At 35.5% G+C, this 19,950-nt stretch overlaps 1 protein-coding gene across 1 annotated transcript; it reads right to left on the bottom strand.

Moving 5' to 3' along the window:
* Positions 1–5,242: 5,242 nt before the first annotated feature.
* LOC112025504 (thaumatin-like protein 1b) lies at positions 5,243–8,832 on the bottom strand. The gene is given in 5 exon segments (XM_024058180.2): positions 5,243–5,857; positions 7,654–7,879; positions 7,882–8,085; positions 8,088–8,351; positions 8,568–8,832. Coding segments are annotated over 5 exon segments (945 nt in total). The 5' UTR covers positions 8,626–8,832; the 3' UTR covers positions 5,243–5,664.
* Positions 8,833–19,950: the final 11,118 nt, after the last annotated feature.

The raw sequence follows: 19,950 nt of genomic DNA, 5'->3' as shown, positions 1-19,950 counted from the left end.
AATTTTTTTTTTTTTTGATCCCTATAATAAAGATTTTAAACACCCTTACCTTAAATATTTTGTTAAGCTTATTTGAAATAAGTTTGAATATGATCCTTAATTTTTATATCTTCTTAGTTTTTCTCTATGTCCAATCAAGTAGTTTGATAAGTGCTCTACAAATTTTTAAGTCTAAGAAATATTTTATTGCTTATTCCAATTCAAAGAGAGTGACCAAGTTTTAACCATACACTTCAAAAGCAAAAAAATTATTACTAGAGTAATATTTTCTTAGTTTCACGCTTACTCTCTGATAGAAGTATGTGGTTAAATGAACCATATCCTAATAGTTTAAACTTTTAGAACAATCAGTAATTTAACACTCTCAACCCTACTCCTAAGTGTGTTACTCTTCTTATTTATTCTATATTTTTTTATTCAATTGATATAACTTATAAATATAATAAGTTATTATTAATTTGTTAAAAATGTACGATTAGTTATTTAATTCTATTTATTTATGCGTCCAATGATTGTTGTTTTAACGATCTTTAAACTATTAGTTACTATAGGGTCAAGATTTGTGGCCCAAGCCCAAAAGATCTGGAGTCTGAACCCAATGAATCCAAGACAATGAATTTGTAGAAGGTGGGTGAAAGAACTAGGTTGGATAGGAATTAAACAACGACTAGCATGAGATTCAAAAATAAATAAATATAAAAACACTCATAAAGCCTTACTGAATAAACATTCGAGGAGATAGTTTATCAATTAGAATCTTGTTTTTGAACTCTAACAATCTTTTATACTACAGTTTCTCTCCTTTCTCCACTCTCTATTCCCCCCCCCTTTTCTTATAGGAGATCTTTTACATTATATAGTGTCTTTTGGATCATCTTGATTGTAACTTGTTAGTCATCTAAGCATCTACTTGAGTATATATCCCATCAGGCCTCTTCTTTGGTTTTCCGTGAGTGGTGGTGGTTGAGAGTGCACTGTTCAGGAGTCTTCTCCACATTAATGCGGCCAGAAAAGTTGCTGCAGTGCATTTAATGTGGTGGTATCAGCTTTTTCTCCAGATATTTATCCGTTCTTATCATTCCATACGTGCTTGAAGTTTATCCTCATTATTGGAACGTCGGGAAGGCCACTTGAACCACTGAGGTACTTGCTTGACCGAGAATCTTCGTATCCGAGGAGATCATACTCTTCGGACCACTGACGCTCTCTTCGGACTGTACTCTTCGCTCATTTCCAGGTATATTTTTCCCACCTGGATTTTTCTCAATCACTTTCTCCTCTTCGGACACGCCCTAGTCTTCGATTAGGGCCTTAAGCCCATTACATAACTCTAGGCTTTTACCCCCACAGTAACTTTTTAGACTATAGTACAATATGTATATATATATATATATATTTTTTTTTTTTGCTAAATGATATAGTACAATATAATTGTATTGTATATAACGTGGAAAATGTATATACAGAAAAACAAACAAAACAAGAAAAATTATTCATCTTATTTTTTATTTGCTTATCCCCTACCAACAAATTCCTGGCTCCGCTATTATTGACCCTTAAAAAAAAAGTCCTAAAGCTGCCACTGCCTAATAGTAATGGTTTTTAAGGTTACATAAAATCAATGAGGTTCAAAATCTCTAACCACCAACTTTGGCCACCCTCAAGGGACTACAAAGGGCCAATCTCCTTTGTAATACATGGTTAGGTGGGATGCAGGGCTACATATATACCCGATAAAATAGTTAAGTACTTAGAGCATTCACATCAGCATATGGATAATCATGTATAATACAAAATTTTCCTCATTTTACACATTTTGGCCAAAAATCCTCCCACATCAGATTGTGTAAAACCGTGTAAATTCATCTAAAAATTTCCATGAGCTACAGTAACCGTGTATATATACACGGTTACTGTAGCTCATGTATAGATTATTTTAATATTTTATTTCGCTCTTTTTTCTCTCTCTTCTCCATCTGCTCAACCAACCCTCATCATCTTCTTCCTCCGATACACACTTCCACAGACAAAATAAAAAATCAACCACCACAAAACCAACAACAAAATAACCCACAACACCACAAAATAACCCACAAACAAAATCCAAACCGATCGGCGTGCTTGGATCGGCGCTCTGGGAGCTTGGATCGGAGCTGCGGAGCGGAGTGGTGGTGCGGAGTTGCGGATCGGAGCTCGTGGGAGCTCGGATCGGAGCTGCGGAGCGAGCTTTGGATCGGAGCTCGTGGGAGCTTGGATCGGAGCTGCGGATCGGATCGGAGCTGCGCAGCGGAGCTTGGATCGGAGCTGCGCAGCGAGCTCGTGGGAGCTTGGATCGGAGCTGCGGAGCTGCGGATCGGAGCTGCGCGCGCGGAGCTTGTGTGGAGCTGCGGATCGGAGCTGCGCAGCGGAGCTCGTGGGTATTGAGATGGGTTATGGGTAGGGAGATGGGCTGAGAGAGAGAGAGAGAGAGAGAGAGAGAGAGAGAGAGAGAAAGATCAGAAAAAATGATGGTGAGAAAAAATGAGCTGAGAGAGAGAGCGCGCCTATAAGAAGGTAGTTGAGGAAATAATAAAAAATAGAAAAATTGATTATTTAAATAAAAGTGGTGATAAAATAGATGAATTGATGTGGGTATTTGTAAAAGAGATGTGTAAAATAGAAAAAGTAGTTTTTAGTGTAAAAAAAAAAATACACGGACTGATGTGAATGCTCTAGAGCTTTAAACAACTCTTTCTATTTAAAAAAAGTCACAGGTCAACTGAGAGTGTAAATTTGAATTGATAATGAACCGACTATCGATCAGTCACCAACAGATGAGACTACAAAAGCTGCCACTTAATACGAATCAAGAAGTTAATCAAAACCATCCGTGAGTGTGCCCTTCAAGTGATCAGTTGGCTCATGAGATTTAGGGCCTTGGGCAGACAGTTTAGGCCTACCCTCTTTTTAAAAATATTATTAAAAAAAAAAAAATCTGAAAATCCAACTTAAGTCTTGTTATTTTTTAAAACAAGATAATATTTTAGCCCTAATTTATAAAGCTAATTAGTCCCTAATATATTATTTAAAAAAAAATAATCAAAAACAGATGAGTATTATTTCATTTTTATTACAACTAAAATTTAAAAGTCCCTCAAATCGTTAGGCAACTGGATGTTGGCTTGTTGCTTACAAACTAGAGAAGTTGGTAATAATTACTAGCAACAATCGGTCCAATCCTATACCACTAGCACTAGCGCCTAAATTTTATTTTATTTTTAATTCGTACTGGTGTTCACAAATTGTAATCATCTAATATTTAAAATATATATGAATTTGTTTAGATACAGTTTATTTTACTGAAAATTAAAAATATTATAGTAAAAGAATTTTTAAATATGTAAATAGTGCCGTGGAACTTATGAACAGTATATAAACAGTGCATTTTATTTCCTGCACAATAAATTCATGTGCATAAACAATGCAATTACTATTTATACACGCTAGAAAATATAAATAAATAAAAATGCGAACGTGAGGAAACGTGAATCCAAACACTCACTTACACACCATAGCTTAAGTAATTGACAAAAATACCACTAAGTAGTTGGCAAGCTACCCAGCAATAAAAGAGAAAAAGAAAAAAAATTATTTAAATATTCTTCATCAGTGTGATCACATAAATAAAATATTTTTTATTTTTTTTTATTTTTGAGTTACAGTGTAGTTAAGAAGCTAAAATATATACATTTAATTTAATCAATGTGCTCTCATTTTTGTAGTTAGTGGTGCAATAAATAACAATTTAACTTTTTAGCACCACTAATACTGATGCTTTTACAAGGAACGATACTTCTTCACGTACAAGAAGCACGCCCGTTCAAAGAGGAAATAGATTCGAGTTTCAAGTTCAACAAGCAATAAATATTTTTAACCAAGTCAAAAAATTGTTAAATACATAAAAGTTCGCAGCCTATTACTATTATGTATTATCTAGTGCTACACCTACTATCTTCAAGTCCTACTGTAGTATCCAAATTATGTAGCATACAGTACAACTTATTACTCACCGAAAGCTTACGGTGAATTTAATTCTCCCCAAAATTTTATGATTTTTTCAAAAAATTTATTTTAAGTTCCTTATTTATCTATATAGGGTGTATAGAGTGGGGAGGGAGAAAAGGCAGAGGGGGAGTAAGGTATTCTCAATTGTTTGGTACAAGAAAATTAAAACCAAAAGGTACTTTGGGATGAGGCAGTTCTCTTTTCACAATACATTTTTCAAACGTGGGTAGAAAATGAAATGGAGGACGACAGATAGATAAAAAGAGAGAGTTTTTTTTTTTTGAAAAGTTTGTCAGCATAATTATTGTATTTATTGAATTCTCTCCTTAGTAAAAATTACTAAATTAGTCCTCAAGCTTGGCTACAATCATAATCCCAAAATGATCTATAAGATAATAAGACCATATAACACAACTCCTTTCTCTCTTTTTTTGACTGAACACCACTCCTTTCATTGAAGTCTTGTGTAAATAAAGTTTTACATTTTATTATATATATATATATATATATTGGATTAGACTCATTCCAATATGGTTGAAAATTTTAAATAAGTCAAAAAATAAACCGACAATTGTATCATGCATCTATACAAGTAATTAATAAAAGAGAAATGTTTTACTGCATCGGTATGTGTGGTAGCAAAAAGAAATGGACTATGTTCAAGGGTCATGTTTAATGCACATGACCAAATACTTGGACCCATATCCCTTTCTTTTTGTTGTCACATATCTTTGTATGCGGCAACTATTGTTGTATGTAGCAAAACATTTTCCTTAATAAAATTTCGTGGTGTTTCCATGATATTAGGGTACAAACAACAAAGCCTCCCTCATTGTTAGCCATTATAACTTATAAATATTAACTTATAGAAGTTTCTTTAAAAACAAAAAAACAAAAAACAAAAAACAAAAACTTATATAAGAAAAAAAGAAAAAAGAAAAAAAGACAAAAAAAGAAAAAAAAATTTCCACCGGGGGGAATATAATTTCATACAATAATCGCTCATTTGTTACTTTCAATAATCATCTTCCACCTCTAACATACACAGTGATTGTTTATATTATCCTTACTCTAAATTTAATGTTGTTAATTTTCCAGTACGTACCTTCTTATTACGCTTTCTTTATTCATGTATGGAATTATAAATGGACAGAATATGCGGAGTAACATGACATCAAAAAGATCAACACAGTAGACAAAATCGCAAAACTAAAAAATTCAATAATATTTGAGCACCAAAATGAGGTGGTTACATAAAATATAGACCCTTTACCCAACACCCACCCCTCCCTTATCTAAAAAATTGAATGATATATCAAAAGAATTAATTTCTTTCGCCTAATAAAGTTCTATTCGTGCAGTACTACTCTCTTTCACTTTCTTTCACATTGAATGTCCTCCGAGTATCTGTGCTGGTGAGTAAGCTATACCATCAATACTGACTCACCACCACATCACCATGGCCAACTTTGTGTGGGCCCTATCCAGGTCACATTGCCCATAATAAGAACAAAACCAGTAGGGGGCCCACTACCTTTAATACCATCCTTGTTTGGGCTATAAAGTTATAGGTCATGTTTTGGGCCTAACAAATGAAAAAAAAGGCTAGCTAAAGAAAAATTAGAAGAGTTGCGAAAACCGCCAGATTGCCACTGTGATGCTGACAAAACCCGCAATGGCTTTGGATCCGAACACGTGGGTACCTCCACTTTGATCAAATTCTGCGCCTTCGTAGATCATTGTGCTGTTGATGGTCGGTGAGCTTGTCGTTGTAGTGGGAGTTTGCGTGCCTTGCTCTTGTGAAGCTTTTTGGCTGCAGAGAAAAAAAAACAAAACAATTTTAATGTTAGTAAACGTAAACACTAAAAAATCGAGTTTCAAGAATTGTGTCGTGTTTTGATAGCTATCCGTTACAAAAAATCTGTGGTGATGATAGGCTTGGAGTTTGCGCAAACGCCATATGGCGGTTTGGCATTAAAAGACTGGACCACCTTTTCAGGTTATAGAGATTCGGGGAATAACGGTGATATTTTTTATGTAATGCGCTATGCATGTGTGGGTAGGAGTAGGAGATAATTGTTGCATCACATAATTTATAATATTTTTGAGACAAGGAGATGAGATTCCTGAAAAATGGACATTGCATTATTAATATGGGGACCCTAGTATTAAAGAGGTATCGTTATCTTTTGGGCAAGTAAAAAAAAAAGGTATTTTAACAGCAAAGTATTTGCCCCACTTTTCTTTTTTCATTTGATTCGATTTGAGCTTTGACATTTTGATGATTGTTGTTAATAAGACTGTATCATGGGTAGTGATGGATTGTTAGGCAAAGTTGTTTACGACAATTGACTACTGACCAAATATATTCTGTGTTAGAAAGGGTTGGGTTTGACAATTGAACAACGAGAAGTTGCAACGATCACCCAACAAACAAAGCATGTTGCGGAACATAATTGAAATTCTTTTCAAGAAAGCAAGTTAAGTAACACCCATACTAATTATGATTTATTATGATCCATGTTCTCCGTGTGAGTCTGTGTCTTGGTTGCCGAATTTATTGACAAAGACGAGCAAAACCAGGTCGGCAAATACGGCCGTGGGAGACTCTACTGGCATAATAATTAGCATGATTTATTTAAATAACGTGTTGTGAATTGTGATGTGATTTGTGAAAAATAAATAATAATAAAAACATGTGTGTCCTATCAAAAAAAAAAAAATGTGTGTGATATAGTGTGTGATATGCTATTCAGATCTCTCAAGTAGTGTCAACATGAAAAGTTGCGCTACCAAAAACAAAAGCTGTTGTTAAAGTTAGGCAGTAACATGGGGATAAAACAAAACAGTAACCCCAACGTTCAATTTTTTTTTTTACGAGCCCAACGTTCAAGTTGGCAGTCTTAACTTTTTAAGACAAAAATACCCTTTACCGTTACGCGAGAAAGACAAAAAATATTGGCTGTATTAGGGAGATAATAGCTAGAATGTACGGAAAATTAAGGTGAGCGGAAATAATGTCGTATCTCCTGTTATAAGTTTTTAAAAATTCGGCTCAGTCCTTATGACCTTGTACTATTACAGGTTAAATTCTTCATTTTTTAGTAAAAGATATTTTTACATTCTTATGTTTAAGTAGAGACAAAATTAAAGAATAATTTGGTAAAAATATAATTATAATTCCTACTAAAATATTGCTTAAAAATAAGACACTTTCATATTAATTTTAAAATTAATTTATTCACTTATAAATTAGATTTTTAAAATAAAAATTATATATATAATTAAAAAAAAAACACATTTTTTTTTCTACAAAATAGTATTTTATTATACTTGTGGCATATTAACGAGTTATAAATTTTATAAAATGGCTTGTATTGTTATGTCATACCTGTTTATTTGTGTTTGTGATTTTTAAAAGTAATGTCAGGACATATAAATTGACACAATAACTCGGCATGTGTTGAATTGTGATTGATAAAAGTGTGATGGTGGATTATATAGAGACACAGTTTTATCAATTACAACTTAACATGTAACGAATTATGATAGAAAGTTGTGTCAATTTATGTATCTCCGGCGCGGCTAAAAAGATTAAAGTAAATTTACCTAGTGTTTGGGGTGGGGCAGAAGGTGATGGTGTAATCCGGCGAGGAGCCACAAGTGAAGGTACTGGTCTTGTCGTCGTAAGCATAACTGTACGCGTGTGGGCACGCGGTCTTAAAGATCTGAGAGTACGTTGAAGGCTTACAAGTGTTGGGTGAGCCATACGCGCCTCTACAACAGTACTGATCTTGGTCTAATGCAGCGCACGCGCTTTTACACGCGACGCTCTCACCCCGTCGGCGGTGCTCGTAACCTTAAGCTCCGAAGGGCAAGACTCGTTAAGGTCGCTCACGCAGCCAATGGTTGAACAATTCTGACCTTTCCCACCCTGAGGCACCACAAGCATAGGGAGGTTGTAGCCATCGACCAAGCTAACATCGAAGAAATCTAGACCGCCATAACCATCGAGCGTGAACTCGGCTAGAGTTGCCGGGGCAGAGCGTTGTTTCCTGCACACTCAACTTTGCCGGTGCTGCAATCAGCTGTGACGCAGGAGAATTTGCCTGTGGAGTCTTGGGAACAATGGGTTCGGCCCCAGAATCGACCGCCCCATGAGGCTGGTGCAGTGATTGTTTTGGACTCATCCTTCTGCAGAGCGAAGCCTGTGGTTGGAAGTGAAGCTATTCCTGCGTTGGATTGAATGCCTGGCCATACTGTGTAATCGCACTTGTTTAATATGGTAAAAGTCGTTGAAATCACTCCTGTAAATGAAAAGAAAAGAAAATAACTTTGTTAGAATTTGGCATGTTTTAATGTTAAGGTGCCACTATGGTCACACACTTACATAAAAGACACTAATTCAAGTAAAATGCTACTCTGTTCACATCCGGTGGAATATTGCCCCTGCCCATTTTTGTCTATAAAGAACAATGTTATGCAATTGTTGCTAATTTGTTATTAGTTTCTAAGTTATTTACCTGGTGTTGATAGAAAAAGGGTTAACAGGGACATCAATAATGTTGTTAATTGAGCCATTAAAACTCAATGACTATAACAAGAAGAGATAGAAAGAAGGAAGAGAAATTTAAGAGAAGTAAAAAGAATGGGAAGAAGAAAGAAGTTGCGTAGGCCAAATCCGACTTTCTTTCTTCTTCTCCGGAGTTGGGAGCAATGTGAGATTCTGTAAGAAGTGTGAATGTGTGATGACCGGAATGGGGTATTTATAGAGGAATTGAAACAGCGAATGTCATAGCTTACGTGGCTCTGTCTTGGTTTTATGCGTATGGGAACCGTGGAGTGAAGGCAAAAATAAATAGAACGTTCAAAACGAAGACAAATCCACTGGCGTTTTTATAACTAAAAAAACCGTGACTTTAAATTACTTTTTCAGGCTAAAACACACCGTATAGAACAAAGCTTTTTCCTTATGGAAACACCGGAAGCTCGAAGGCACAAAGCTATGATAAATGATTAATCCGACTGACACAAAGTATTTTATAATATTTTTATAAATTATTGATGTGATAAATTTTTATTAGTTCTAATATAAGTTCACCATTAATGTTACATTTATATTTACTAATAATTATTTGAAAATTATTATAGTAACATCAATAATTTATAAAAATATTATAAATCAGTTTGTGTCTATAGCAGTACTCGTGATAAATTACATATTTTCGATATTGTTAACAAGACACTTATTTTTTGAAAGAAAATAAAAGCACGTCTTATCCATACAGCTTATCAGTATCCCCTATTTTCGGCTGATTTGCAATATTAAATTATCAATGGCTAATTAATTTCAGGCTTACAAACTCAAGATCTTTTATGAACATGCATCATAACGGAGAAAGTGTAATGCTAGAGATACAAATTTTTTTACAAAAAATTTTAAAAACTGTTGATGTAGTAAGTAGTTATTAGTAAATAGAAAAGTAATATTACTTGTAGGCCTAGATAAAACTAATAAAAATTTGGCCACAATAATATTTTATAAAAATATTATAAAATAGTTTGTAACTGTAATATTACTTATAAATAAAAAATACGAGAGTATTATGCGTTAAAAGTCAAAACAACAATTTTTTTACTTAAAACAGATATGAAAAATTTGTGATCACTCCTATTTAGTATTTATTAATTTGTTTGCATTAAATTCCTTTTCTTTTTTGGGTATGTCATTAATTTCCTTGTCAATATGTCACCTACCTCTGTTTTTTTTAGCATTGCAAGAGATATGCACGAGCGCATGTCATTTAGGAGGAGTCTAAATCTTCTATCCCACTTTTTCTGCTCTACTCTATACTCTACCAATAAATACTTACCACGTGTTCACTTAAAAAATTAAATACTATCATTATTAACTTATTAATATTACAGTTATTAATTAATAGTAGTATTTAATTAATTAGATGAACACGTGGTAAGTATTTATTGGTGGAATATAGAGTGGAGCAAGAAAAGTGAGACAAAAAATTTAGACTCATTTTAGAGTAGTAATATAATAATTGGCAAAAATTAAATGTACAACATCTCATAATCACAGTTGTTCCTAATCCTATAAGGGTCAAGACTAATGAATGCTTACCATTGCACACCTTTGATGCGGTTGTCACTTCAGAAGTATAAATGCTTGTGAGGTGTGGGGGAAAGAGCTAGGGTTAATTGGCAAAAATTAAATGTACAACATCCCATAACCACAGCTGTTCCTAATCTTATAAGGGTCAGGATTAATGAATGCCTACTACTGCGCACCCCTGGTGTGGTGATCACTCTACAGGTATAAATGTTTGTGGGGTGTAGGAGGTAAGGACCTAGATTTAAGTCTCCAGGAGGTAGTTTCACACACACACACACACACATATATATATTTATATTAGGTTAGAATAGAAATTCTATCTTGTATCAAAAAATGATTAATGAATTCCTTAGGGATGAGAAATCCAACGTAGTTGACCTACTTTTCTTTAAAATGCCTAATTAAGGGCACTTTTGCTACTTTTACTTAAAATGCCTAATTAGGGGCACTTGTTAACAATCATCTGCATAATGGTCACTAGATAACCCATGCCTTGGCACGGAATTATGGTTTTAAAACCAACCCGGTCAAAGAACCAAAAAAAGGATCGGTTCTTAGTTTAACATAGTTTTTGACCAATTTTCTCGATTTTGACCATACCAATTCTAGGTCTGACTCTTGGTTCAACCAATTGAATCGGTTGATCTAGTCTAATTTTTAAAACAATGTATGGAACTGTTGAGACCATTAGTCCAGTGAGGTGGGTTGATTTTTTTTTTTCCCATGGGCTCTCATTGGGTTGGCCCAATAACTTGGCTTGTTGCCCATCCCATCATTTATAACAAAATAATTAGGAGATGTGGGGTTGAACTTGAGAGTTGAGAGAGGAAAACTTTAAGGCCAGACACCTAACAACTAGGATACTTAAAGAGATTATGTTAAATTATGTTTACTAAATATATATTGGACAAAGTTTAACTACAAAATTGGTTGTAACCTAAGGGTACAACCTTACTCAATATCATTGATATTGCTCATGGGCAATTACCATTTAGCAAGCTAGTCTATTAAAAATAAAATGGCAATTGCCCATGAGCAGGGATATGAGCTAGGGTTTTCCCTTTTGGCTCACCTGAGCCCAAGCCATTGACCAATCAACGGCCCATTAAGCCCACAGAAAAAGTAAAAAATGGGCCAAGCCATCGTAGCCCAGCCCATTGACGACCCTTACATCCATAGCACTGATTGTAACTTGATGCAGTAAAAAAGTTGCATGGCCGATAGATTCATAGTAATTAGTTGCCTCAACTCCAAAAGAAAAACAAAGAAGAATAAAAGAAAAGATTGATAAATTCCATTGTGCCCAACAATATGTTTTGCGATGCACTTTATTGATACTTTTTTGCTTTTTTAAAAAAATGCATTTTATTTTCACTTTTTCATCCAATAATCACAACTTACTGCATTACTATTTGTGAAATTTTTTGAGAAATAAGTTGTGTAAGTAAATTTACTCTTTTAAAAAATAATTTATATTCCCATAAAAGAGAGATTTTTTCAAAATAAGATGCACTTGGGACTTTTGTAACAAAAAATAAGAATGCTTAGGAATCTTGAAAAGGTTCTCATTAATCCTAAGAGAATATTCCAAATCAAATGACCAGTAATTTTTTTTTTTTTTTTTTCATAACATAATGTGGGTCCAGGCGCTTTCCTGACGGACGACCCTTATGCCTATGGACGACCTTCTTATGTTAGGATAACCTTTTTGATTTGGACGACTCTTATGGATGAATTAAAGTTGGTTCAATTTTTTAATTCACCATCAATAATAATTCTATATAAAATATACCACGGTCATTTAAATATATTATTACGGTCAGAAATTCAGCAATGTATATCTATACAAACCGACAGATTAATCCTCATCATTTCAATCATCAAAATACATTTTGGATTCATCCCTTAATAGTACTCTAAACACGTGTCTGTTTGTTTTGTGCGTCTCACGTCCACGTTTTATGAGTTTTGCGTTTCAACCCTTTTTTTTTTTTTTAAATCTCAACGCCTCTTGCACTGTTCATGGGACATGAATAGTGCAATCGGGCATATGAACAGTAATTTTAAAAGTAAACAGTAACCAAAAAAATGATTTTTTATTGTTTTCAGTTTTCAGCAAAATAAGCGGTATCTAAACGCACATATTGTCCCGCCATTCTTGCTTACGCTAATAATTTTTTATCATTTTGTTGATACTTTGGATGTTAGAAGTAAACCATTCAAATCAATATATCTTTTGGCACATGCTCAATGTTAGAGGAGGAAAATAAAAGCTTCTTGTTATAAATAAATTTTTTTTTTTTAAATGTGGGTTTCAGTTAGCTCAATTGATAAAATTTCTGATAGTTGAATAAGAGATCTGGAGTTCAATCTGGTCTGATGATTAGGAGTGGACGCCATAAGTTGAAATTCTTAGAAAAAAATTATAATAAAAATAAATAAATAAATAAAAGGAAAATAAAAGCTTCTAAATTATATGTTATCCATAGGATAAGGTTTTTTTTTTTTTTTTCCCAAACCCATTGGAAGAATCTCCTAATGTTATCCATAGGATAAGGTTTTTTTTTTTTTTTTCCCAAACCCATTGGAAGAATCTCCTTCAACTCTTTATAGAAAATCATAGAATACTCAAAAAACACATTAAATGTGTAACCTTCTTTCAAATAAATATTGGGTTCCCTTTACAAAAGAAAAAGATTAAAAAAAATGAGAGTTTTACCCGGAATTTAATTAGTAGGATCTACTATTATGTGAGATGAGAGAGAGTATGTTTATATTGTGCATTTAGAGTATTCTATAATCACCCTCGATTATGTGTGGGTTTGTAGTCCACGTTTTATTAATTCACATAATTTAATGAGATAATAATGTTTAACCCCACAAACACACATGAATCCTTTATTTATTTATTTATTTATATAGATAATTTGATAATTGAGGGTGGGAAGATTTGAACCATAGATATCTCTATTAGAAATACCAAAGAGTACTAACCAATTGAATTGCAAAGCTCTTAACCGAACACTTGCAAATCATAACATTGTGATTTTAACTATCTCTTTTATGAACATTTTTTTTTCAAAATTTTTTATCTCACCAATTAGTGATCGGTTTTATATGAACATGATATCTTGATATTACATATCATGGGATCAAAACAACTGAAATAATTAATAAACCTCCAAATAGATACAAGATAAATAAAGAAATAACTTGTTTACAGCAAGAGCAATGTATAATTTACACACTCACTCACCACTTTTGCACAAAAAATTGTGATTTGAAATCATCATTTAGGTTTAAAAAACTGGGTATGTGTATTGTATATGTAAGTAAGTGTGTGCAATAGACATTTCCCCTACAAATGGTCTGGACCAAAACAATCTAAGAAAAAAAAAAAACCAAAAAACAAAACAAAAACCAAGTTAGTAGGAATTAACCAAAACCTACGTTACTATGTATTGAATAATGATAAAAGGTAATTCAACTGAGTCAAGATCTGGTAACCCAAATAATTAGCAATCCAATCATTAACATTCATATTGGATTAGTCCACTTTGGTTAGCTTTTCAATTTGAACCCGTGTTGTTTTTTAGTATGGTATCCTCAAAAAGGTCAATCTTCAATTCGTATTTCTTCTGGTCTATCGTCTATTGACCAAATATGTTCTGGCCCACAAATTAAAACACTTAACTAATTTAATTAAAGCGAGCAACTGCCGACATTGGATTCTCGAGGGATAGTTGAACTTGGCTTCAACTTCCGAAACTGTATCAAAAAACCATATGAATATGGTTCAACTGCTATCATAAATTTCAATATGAAATGGGCCCACCGTGAAAACAGCTACTTGGCATTCTGAGGTTCAAGAAATAATAAGCCCACCGTGAATATCCAAGTGAGATTTTTATATGAAGTAGAACATCGATCTCAAGAAACATGCTGAATTTTCTACAAATGATAGAAAAAGATTGTTGTTTTGAAAAATATATATACAAATACAATATAGCCACCTCCTTAGACTAGAGTGCAGGTTGTATTTTACTTCTACAAGTTAGCCAATATAGCACGTAAAATGCAGAAATGGTATACAGATTCAAGTGCTGGTCAGCCATGGGAGGCTATCAAGGGTTTAGAAAAAATGGGTTAATTGTGTTGTATTGGCCATGTTGTCACCCTCATTAATTCGTAGCAGTTATGACTATATATGGATTTACGACCATTTAAAAGGAGTGGAGAAAATGCATGAGCACGACTTCACGAGAGGCTATTGATGTTTACTCAGCTCAAACAATTGGACTGAAATAGTGTATTCCAAGCTATATATGTTTTTCCTGTAGGGCTTAAATGGTCTCCTTTCTTTCCTTTGATTTGCTCTTTCTCTGAAGTGATTAGGTGAAAGGAGTAATGCCCAAAAATCCGGTTCTTGATTATTAATTGTCCCATGCCGTCGTTAAGTGCAATGCTAGACAAAGAACTATTTTAACAATGTTTACCAAAAAATACAAAAAAAAACTATTTTAACATCTTATAATTTGATTGGTGATGAGTCATAATTTAAGAGTAATATCATACATCACTTTTATTGTATACAAATTACAACAAATCATGTAAAAACAGTTATGAAAAAAAAAAAAAACATTTTACATCACCAAAAAAGTCATTTTATTTATTTTACATAATCACTTTTACAACATATTCTATATCTCATTTTTTATTTTGCAATTTATCATACTAAAATAATACTATTTATTATAAACACCAGTAACAAAATTGCAGCCAAACCAAGAAAGAGAAAGAGAGAAAAAGAAAAATTACATATTACCACAGCACATCTGCTATCACTGTAGCACATCTGCAAATGTTTTTTTTTTTTTTGATGAACAATATTATCTAGTTTGTATTTGTAGGGAATATGCATTACCCAATGTGAATGTCTAGGAATCGCTTGCACTGAAATGGGCCATATGTGCACAAGTACGATACAGTGATATGACAATTCTTAAAAAAATAAAACATGAGTATGACGAGGATACGTATATTAATTAATTATTAAATATATTTTTATATATAGTTAAGCAATATTATTATTCAGAGCATAAATGTTTTCTTTGTTTTGTGAAAGGGCATCTAATTCCTCTCGTTCTCGTGTGTCCTAGTTGTGTTTTGCATTTTTTTTTTTTTTTAACTTTTAAAAAATAACACAGCTAGCTAGGACTCACATACAAAAATGTCTAATGAGTGTCAAGAGTTCAATACGTACCTGACATGAGTATAGCACTCTAAATGAACTGTTTGTACTTCATATAGGCAAATGTTAGACATGGTTTATGCTTTACATTGTACTTTCTTTACCACAAAACTCACAACTTAGATCAAAATATGAAAAAAAAAAAAAAAAAAAAAAGAGAAACTTTCCAACAAACATACACGAGAGAGTGAGTGTTTTTTTTTTTTTTTTTTTTTTTTTTTTTTTTGAGAAGACATGAGATTATGACTTTATAAACTAGCTTCACAAGATACATCTTGATTAACTATATAATAACCGGAATTCTCACGAGGCGGCAGAGAAGTATATTTTGTTGTGAACTTTTGATGAATATAGGTGACTGTATTATTTTGACAATTTGACTACCTTTGTTTCCCACTGGATCTATATATATATATATATATATACACACACTAATACTATATACTATAATTAGTCCTAATTAACGGCGCTTATCTTATCCAATTTGTCCCCCCGTCTAAACTGTCTCTAGTCTCATGAGTCAGGTGGGGTCACGATCAAATTGGGCTTTAGGCTTTGTCTGACGCATATATCATTCCAGCAGCCACGACTTTAACCCCTGGTTGGGTCCTGCCCCTATCCAATGCATATGGGCTCGGTCGGCCCTACTTCCTTTGTAATTCTTTGTTTCACTCCTATTCTTTACTTTTCAGTTTTCAGTGTGCCGTGACTCATGACACAGCCAATTTGTGTATAAAACCTAGCTACTCCACTCTCTTTGTCCAGTTTGATTTTGATGCTTAAACTTTTAAGAGAAAATTATTTAATATTTTTTTATTTAAATACAAATTTTCAAATTTTCCTTTATAAAACTTTAATAAAAGAAATGCCAAGAGTATATTCAGAAATCAGTATATTAAAGATCGTTAACATTTAAAATTTGACAATATTTTAGGAGAACCAAAAATAGAATATTCCACTTAAGGAAAAAAAAATGGATGGCATTCTTTGGGGTAAGTTAAACAATAATTGTACTTGGGGAAAAAATAGTGAAAAGAGTATTGCTCTTTTTCTTTTTTATTAAGTGAGAAGATATTGGGTAGTTTATAATTAAACACATAATTTTTGCCACAATTTTGATATATGTAATTGTAAATAGTAGAAAATATATATATAAAAAATATATATATATATATATATATATATATTCATGTAAAAATGATGGTTCACGGATAATATTAGGACTAAGTTTAGTTACAAATTGGTTGTAGCCTTAGGCTACAAATTGGTTGTAATTGCTTAATAAAATAAATATTACTGTATATTTTGAAAATCTAATTGTTAAATTGTATATTATTTACGCTCTTAATACACATGTTAAATTTTGTATAAATCAGATATTATTTATGTGGGGCTTGAGAACTTGGTAACCCCGGCCCACTTTACATTCGGCCCAGGGCCTATGCCAAGGAAGAAGGAGCGCCCGAGGACGAAGCATGAAGGACTGGGTTGCTTGGAGCCCCGCCGAGGATGACTCTGTCCTCGGAGGACCGAGACCAACATTATGTGGGGGAGCAAGCCTAGGATAGGTTGTCACCTCCACACTAAATGCGCTCACCTAACCCTCTGGCCGCATTAATGGGGATGTGACTTCTGGACAGGACAGCCTTAGTTGCTGCAACTCACATGAGCACTGGTAAAGCGGCTGATGGGACGGACGGTTAGAAGGGAGGGGTGTGGATGACCAATAGGTAGAAGAAAGAGATTGTGAGGAAATGGGCTATATAAAGGGAAGAAACAGATAAATGAAGGGGGACGGTCAGGCTCCTCGGATGAGTGCCGAGGAACGACTTTGGAGGGTAACATTGGTGCGCCGGCCTTCAATGGAGGGGAATTCTACATTGGACGTTGCCCGTTTGCTAGGGCCTAGTTCTTGAACCCGCTCTTTACAAATTTATTGTAATGGGCCAACTGGGCTTGAGTCTACTCTATCAATAGTAGAAGTGCTCAAATTTAGTCCCTACAATTGGCGCCGTCTGTAGGAAGAACTAGGGCGTTAGCAAGCGCAACAGTTAATGATTCTCCCGTTGGGGGCTTGCGTGAGGTTAGGCAGTTTTTCGTCACCACTGGCGACACCGACCCCAAGTCCCATAAAAAAAAAAAAGAAAAAAAAGAAAGAGAAAGAAGGAACAACCGACAATGACGCGTTTGCACAAGAAGTAATCATTGCAGAAAAGTAAATAAAAATAAAATAAAATAAAATAAAATAAAAAATAAAAAAAGCTCAGAGAATAGGAAAAGGAAACAAACATCGCAGCATTTTATTAATAAAAAAATAAGTACAAGATACAAACAGAGGCTCAGACATGCGTGTTTTAAAGCTAATTCTACAAACGGAGGCCTAGGCGGGCCTGTTCTAAAGTTAACCCTAGGGAAGGGGGCTGAGGCAAACTTGTTTCAAGGCTACCAACAACCCTCAGGCCGGTGCGGATGGTGCCGATGCAAAGAGAGGAGCAAATGCAAGAGCGCCTGATGGCCACCTCCCATGATGTTCCCTTGATTCTCTCCCAGCCCCATGGGGGTTAACCATTGGAGGCGGCAACACCCGGGCACTGAACATGACGTGATCTTACGAGCCTCCACCAGCGGGTAGGCCAGGCGTGAGTCACTGCCAGTTTGAAGGGCAGGCATGGACGGGCCCCGGAGAAAAGCGTTATGTACCTCGTCGGCCTCCCTCCTGACTGCCATACACAACACCATCAGGATGACGCCCAAACCTTGCCGCGCCGGAAGTTTGACACGAACTATAACCGTAACGGCTCTTAATCGGGGGAGGAGGACCTTTGGCCTGCGTACCCCCACTACCATCCAAAGCCATTCCATTCCTTCGAACTCTTATCATAATCCTGGCGAGGTTATTGAAAGGGCTCAGAGAGTTGAGGGGCCATGTTTCCTGTTTAGCTAAGGGGTTTGTGAAGTATGGAAGGATGTCCCCCCCAGAAAGCCTTATATAGAAGATGAATGTTGGTGGGAGTTGATCCACACAGAATTCGAAAGAAGGATTATCAGCGACATTAATCCTGATCGAATTCCAAGGGAGCCATCGACCGCTGGATTTGCACTAATCCACGAGGATATTAATGAAAGCGCGCCTCGCGCATCGAAGCGTCAAGCGCGGAACGCGAACAGGAGTGGGACGCCTCGTGATTGAGGAGGGCGGAAACTTAGAGCAAAGGCGGGGCTACTGCCACGCGCAAGAATAGAAGTACGAACTACCCCAGCCCAGGGCACCGCGGGGTCAAGGGTTCGGCCCGAGGAATAGCCTACTTCAGGTGAAGTAGGTCCGAGGCCGTCATCACGCCAAAACAAGCTTCCCAGCTCCGGGGACAAACTCCTTCACCCTAAACAGAAGAACACCTGGGTGCTAGACTGAGCCAAGGTCTTTCGCGGTCCTCGGACCTAAACCTTCGGCGAAACTAGTTACTTACAGAAGAACACCTGGGTGCTAGATTGAGCCAAGTCTTCCGCGGTCCTCGGACCCAAACTTTCGGCAAAAATAGTTAGCTACAGAAGAACACCTGGATGCTAGACTGAGCCAAGGTCTTCCGCGGTCCTTGGACCCAAACCTTCGGCGAAACTAGTTACTTACAGAAGAACACCTGGGTGCTAGACTGAACCTAGGTCTTGCATGGTCCAAGGATTCAAGCCTATAGGAAAACTAGTTACTTACAGAAGAACAAAAGTGTTAGACTGAACCAAGGTCTTGCATGGTCCTCGGACTCAAGCCTATGGGAAAACTAACCACCCCAAATATACCTAGGTATAGACTGAACCTAGGTCTTGCATGGTCTAAGGACTCAAGCTTATGGGAAAACTAGTTACTTACAGAAGAACAAAAGTGTTAGACTAAACCAATGTCTTGCATGGCCCTCGGACTTAAGCCTATGGGGAAACTAACCACTGCAAGGAGAACCTGGGTACTAGGCTGAACCAAGTCTTGCATGGTCCACGGACTCAAACTTATGGGAAAACTAGCTACTTACAGAAGAACGAAAGCATTAGGTAGAACCGAGTTGTGGCATGGCCCTCGGACTCAAACTTGAGAGAAAGCCAATTGCCTCACGAGACCAAGTCCTGGACGGAATCGAGGTAGCGAGCAAAACATTAAAGTAAAACAAGTAAAAGGAAGCATTAATCGAAGAGCTAAAAGTGAACAACTGAATATATTTTAGAAAAGTATGTAATTTCGTTACAATGTCACCAAGACAAAAAGCGAAATAAAATAAAATAAAGAAAAAGAAAGAAAACAAATCAGAGTGGTCCAGGCCATTAAAACGGGGTAGCCCAAAGAGGTGGCCTACTTCCCCAACTCGGTGGACAGCTTGTCTTGAGGAGCTTGCCGGGAGGCTTCGACTGACACGTCGAGACCCTGGCTCAGAAGGGCTACTTCGGAAGACCCTTCCTCGGGAGGATGGATTTGAGGGATAGTGAATAGGCCTTGGGAATCGGCAGGAAGCTCATTAGCTGAATTTGTGTCCTCAGCAGCATT

Source organism: Quercus suber, unplaced genomic scaffold (genome assembly GCF_002906115.3).
Source record: "Quercus suber isolate HL8 unplaced genomic scaffold, Cork oak 2.0 scaffold_16, whole genome shotgun sequence".
Lineage (NCBI taxonomy): Eukaryota > Viridiplantae > Streptophyta > Magnoliopsida > Fagales > Fagaceae > Quercus > Quercus suber.
Note: the sequence above shows the minus strand (reverse complement) of the source record. Positions and strands in the feature narration are given on the sequence as shown.